At 46.6% G+C, this 3,045-nt stretch overlaps 1 protein-coding gene across 1 annotated transcript; it reads left to right on the top strand.

Annotated features, from left to right (window-relative positions):
• The first annotated feature begins 230 nt into the window (after positions 1–230).
• Positions 231–2,372, top strand: LOC138367987 (uncharacterized). The gene is made up of 3 exons (XM_069330277.1): positions 231–236; positions 783–1,928; positions 2,349–2,372. The coding sequence occupies exons 1-3, from the start codon at positions 231–233 to the stop codon at positions 2,370–2,372; spliced, it is 1,176 nt and encodes a 391-aa protein (XP_069186378.1).
• The last annotated feature ends 673 nt before the right edge of the window (positions 2,373–3,045 follow it).

The following is a 3,045-nucleotide window of genomic DNA, read 5'->3' as shown; positions in this document are numbered from 1 at the left end:
TTAATTTTGAGAATACTTTCTCTCCAGGTTTAAAATATAAAGACACAAAATAGGACATCATTTGTGAGAGGAGACCGGGCCGCCCACAGGTGTCCCAAGAGCAGGACCCGGATACAGTGGCTCAGGCAAGGCATTATGGGGAAAGAATATGGCTCAAGGGAGAAAATACGATATTCAAAGACAAATATCAAATTCCCACAGAGAAAGGAATGAGAAGTTTTCTTGACAATATGAAGGTAAAAAATATAAATTTCGAGGAAAATGAATATGAGACTTTTAAAGTCCAATAGACTTAGCTATACGGGGACTTAATTTACGTCTTAGAATAACATTATTGAAATGGGATTTGTGTCAAGATACACAACGCGAAACAAGCACTAACAGTATACTTAAAGGTTAAATAATATATTAGCTGCAAGTATAATGTTAGCACAAGCTGAGATGCTGGGAAACAGAACAGCATTCCGTGATGCTTCCATACCGTAACATGTGACGTTTAGGCTGTAATAAAGTAGAGTCCGTCAGCACCTTCTCCTGAAATACATTAACAAACAACAAGAGTATATATCAAGAGATATTAAATTCTTTGGTGTATATACACTGAGAGATATATTCCATTCTTCGGTGTATATATATATATACACAGGGAGTTTGTATTAGTCCTGGATTGTATTCATGACTAATGTATACTTGGCGGTTGTTGTGGTGGCTTAATAGCCCTCCATGGAATGACAGATTTACAATTCAACAACAACCCTAAATTCCATTCACCTGGGCTGTAGGAGACTCGATACCCTGGACCCGTCTCCTGGGAGTACGTCCCCTGCAAGTTCGTCTCCTGCGAGTTCGTCTGCAGCGAGTACGTCTCCTTCGAGTTCGTCTCCAGCGAGTATGTCTCCTGCGAGTTCGTCTCCAGGGAGTATGTCTCCTGCGAGTTCGTCTCTAGTGAGTTTCGTTTTCCAGCGAGTACGTCTCCAGCGAGTTCGTCTCCTGCGAGTACATCTCCTGCGAGTTCGTCTCCTGAGAGTTCGTCTCCAGCGAGTACGTCCCCTGTGAGTTCGTCTCCAGTGAGTACGTCTCCTGCGAGTTCGTCTCCTTCGAGTTCGTCTCCTGCGAGTACATCTCCTGCGAGTTCGTCTCCAGCGAGTTCGTCTCCAGCGAGTACGTCCCCTGTGAGTTCGTCTCCAGTGAGTACGTCCCCTGTGAGTTCGTCTCCAGTGAGTTCGTCTCCTGCGAGTTCGTCTCCTGCGAGTTCGTCTCCTGCGAGTTCGTCTCCAGCGAGTACGGTCTCCTGCGAGTTCGTCTCCTGCGAGTTCGTCTCCAGCGATTTCGTCTCCAGCAAGTATGTCCCCTGTGAGTTCGTCTCCAGCGAGTACGTCCCCTGTGAGTACGTCTCCTGCGAGTTCGTCTCCAATGAGTACGTCTCCTGCGAGTTCGTCTCCTGCGAGTTCGTCTCCAGCGAGTACGTCTCCTGCGAGTTCGTCTCCTGCGAGTTCGTCTCCAGCGATTTCGTCTCCAGCAAGTATGTCTCCTGTGAGTTCGTCTCCAGCGAGTACGTCTCCTGCGAGTTCGTCTCCAGCGAGTACGTCTCCTGCGAGTTCGTCTCCAGCGAGTACATCTCCTGCGAGTACGTCTCCAGCGAGTACGTCTCCTGCGAGTACGTCTCCTGCGAGTTCGTCTCCTGCGAGTTCGTCTCCAGCGAGTTTGTCTCCAGCAAGTACGTCTCCTGTGAGTTCGTCTCCAGCGAGTACATCTCCAGCGAGTACGTCTCCAGCGAGTACGTCTCCAGCGAGTACATCTCCAGCGAGTACATCTCCAGTGAGTTCGTCTCCAGCGAGTACATCTCCAGCGAGTACATCTCCAGCGAGTACGTCTCCAGCGAGTACGTCTCCAGCGAGTACGTCTCCAGCGAGTTCGTCACTTCTACAGTAACATCAAATTGTATTTTATGCAGACACACAAAGCATGTAGCAGCCACACACACCTAAGAAGTGTGCAGGATGCATGAAGTGCCAGTAGATGGCGCAAGGCGGGTGAGATCACGTAAAAAGGTGAGTGAGTAGCGGGTGGGTGCCTCACCATCAGCACTGTGAACTGACCAATAGCATCACAGCACAGATGGCGCATCCAATAATGTATGCCCATGCATGAGGGCTAGGAAGATGATGATGATTATTAAAACACATTGTAGACTGAATAACATGTTACTGGTCCAATAATAGTCTCCTTGTAAACTGGTAAGTGAACCTTTGGCCTAAATAAAGAATATTCGCTAGTTATAACTTTATAGTATTATAAACCGTTGGGGTAAAATTTAAAAAGTCTCTGCTTAATTCGTTTTCTTTCAGTTTAAAGAATTTGGTTTTCTGTAAATTAAATTCTAGAGGAAACTCAAATAATTTTGTATTTCATATTTCGCATGTTCGAGATTGGTTGTTACAACTAATCCCTTGCCACATGTGGAACACTTGCTACATGTGTAACACTTGCCACCTGTGTAACACATATTTAACATACTTGTCAAATAATTTAACACAGCCCAAACGTCTTGACACATGAAGCAAGAACTACAAAGGTCAACTTGCCAGGTGAAGACAAGAGGGCGGGAACTAGGCCAAGACCACCAGGACTCTATACCAACACCTCACATCCCTGGCAGCTTAACACTTCTGGAAGACAAGACCACCAGGACTCTATACCAACAACCTCACATCCCTGGCAGCTTAACACTTCTGGAAGACAAGACCACCAGGACTCTATACCAAACACCTCACATCCCTGGCAGCTTAACACTTCTGGAAGACAAGACCACCAGGACTCTATACCAACACCTCACCATCCCTGGCAGCTTAACACTTCTGGAAGACAAGACCACCAGGACTTCTATACCAACACCTCACATCCCTGGCAACTTAACACTTCTGGAAGACACTCACACCATCACTGGAGAGAAGACATACAAGCAGCTTCATAATGCTACATTCTCTCACAAGGAATATTTTATGAATACCTGAATCGCTAGGAGTAACGCAGACCCCGGTTCGA

Source organism: Procambarus clarkii, chromosome 3, assembly GCF_040958095.1.
Source record: "Procambarus clarkii isolate CNS0578487 chromosome 3, FALCON_Pclarkii_2.0, whole genome shotgun sequence".
Classification (NCBI taxonomy): Eukaryota; Metazoa; Arthropoda; class Malacostraca; order Decapoda; family Cambaridae; genus Procambarus; species Procambarus clarkii.
Note: the sequence above shows the minus strand (reverse complement) of the source record. Positions and strands in the feature narration are given on the sequence as shown.

Bases quoted from the DNA above. Each gene is read 5' to 3' on its own strand.
- LOC138367987 (XM_069330277.1), top strand. The intron at 1,929-2,348 runs GTAACATCAAAT...GTTTTCTTTCAG, and splicing joins GCGAGTTCGTCACTTCTACA to TTTAAAGAATTTGGTTTTCT.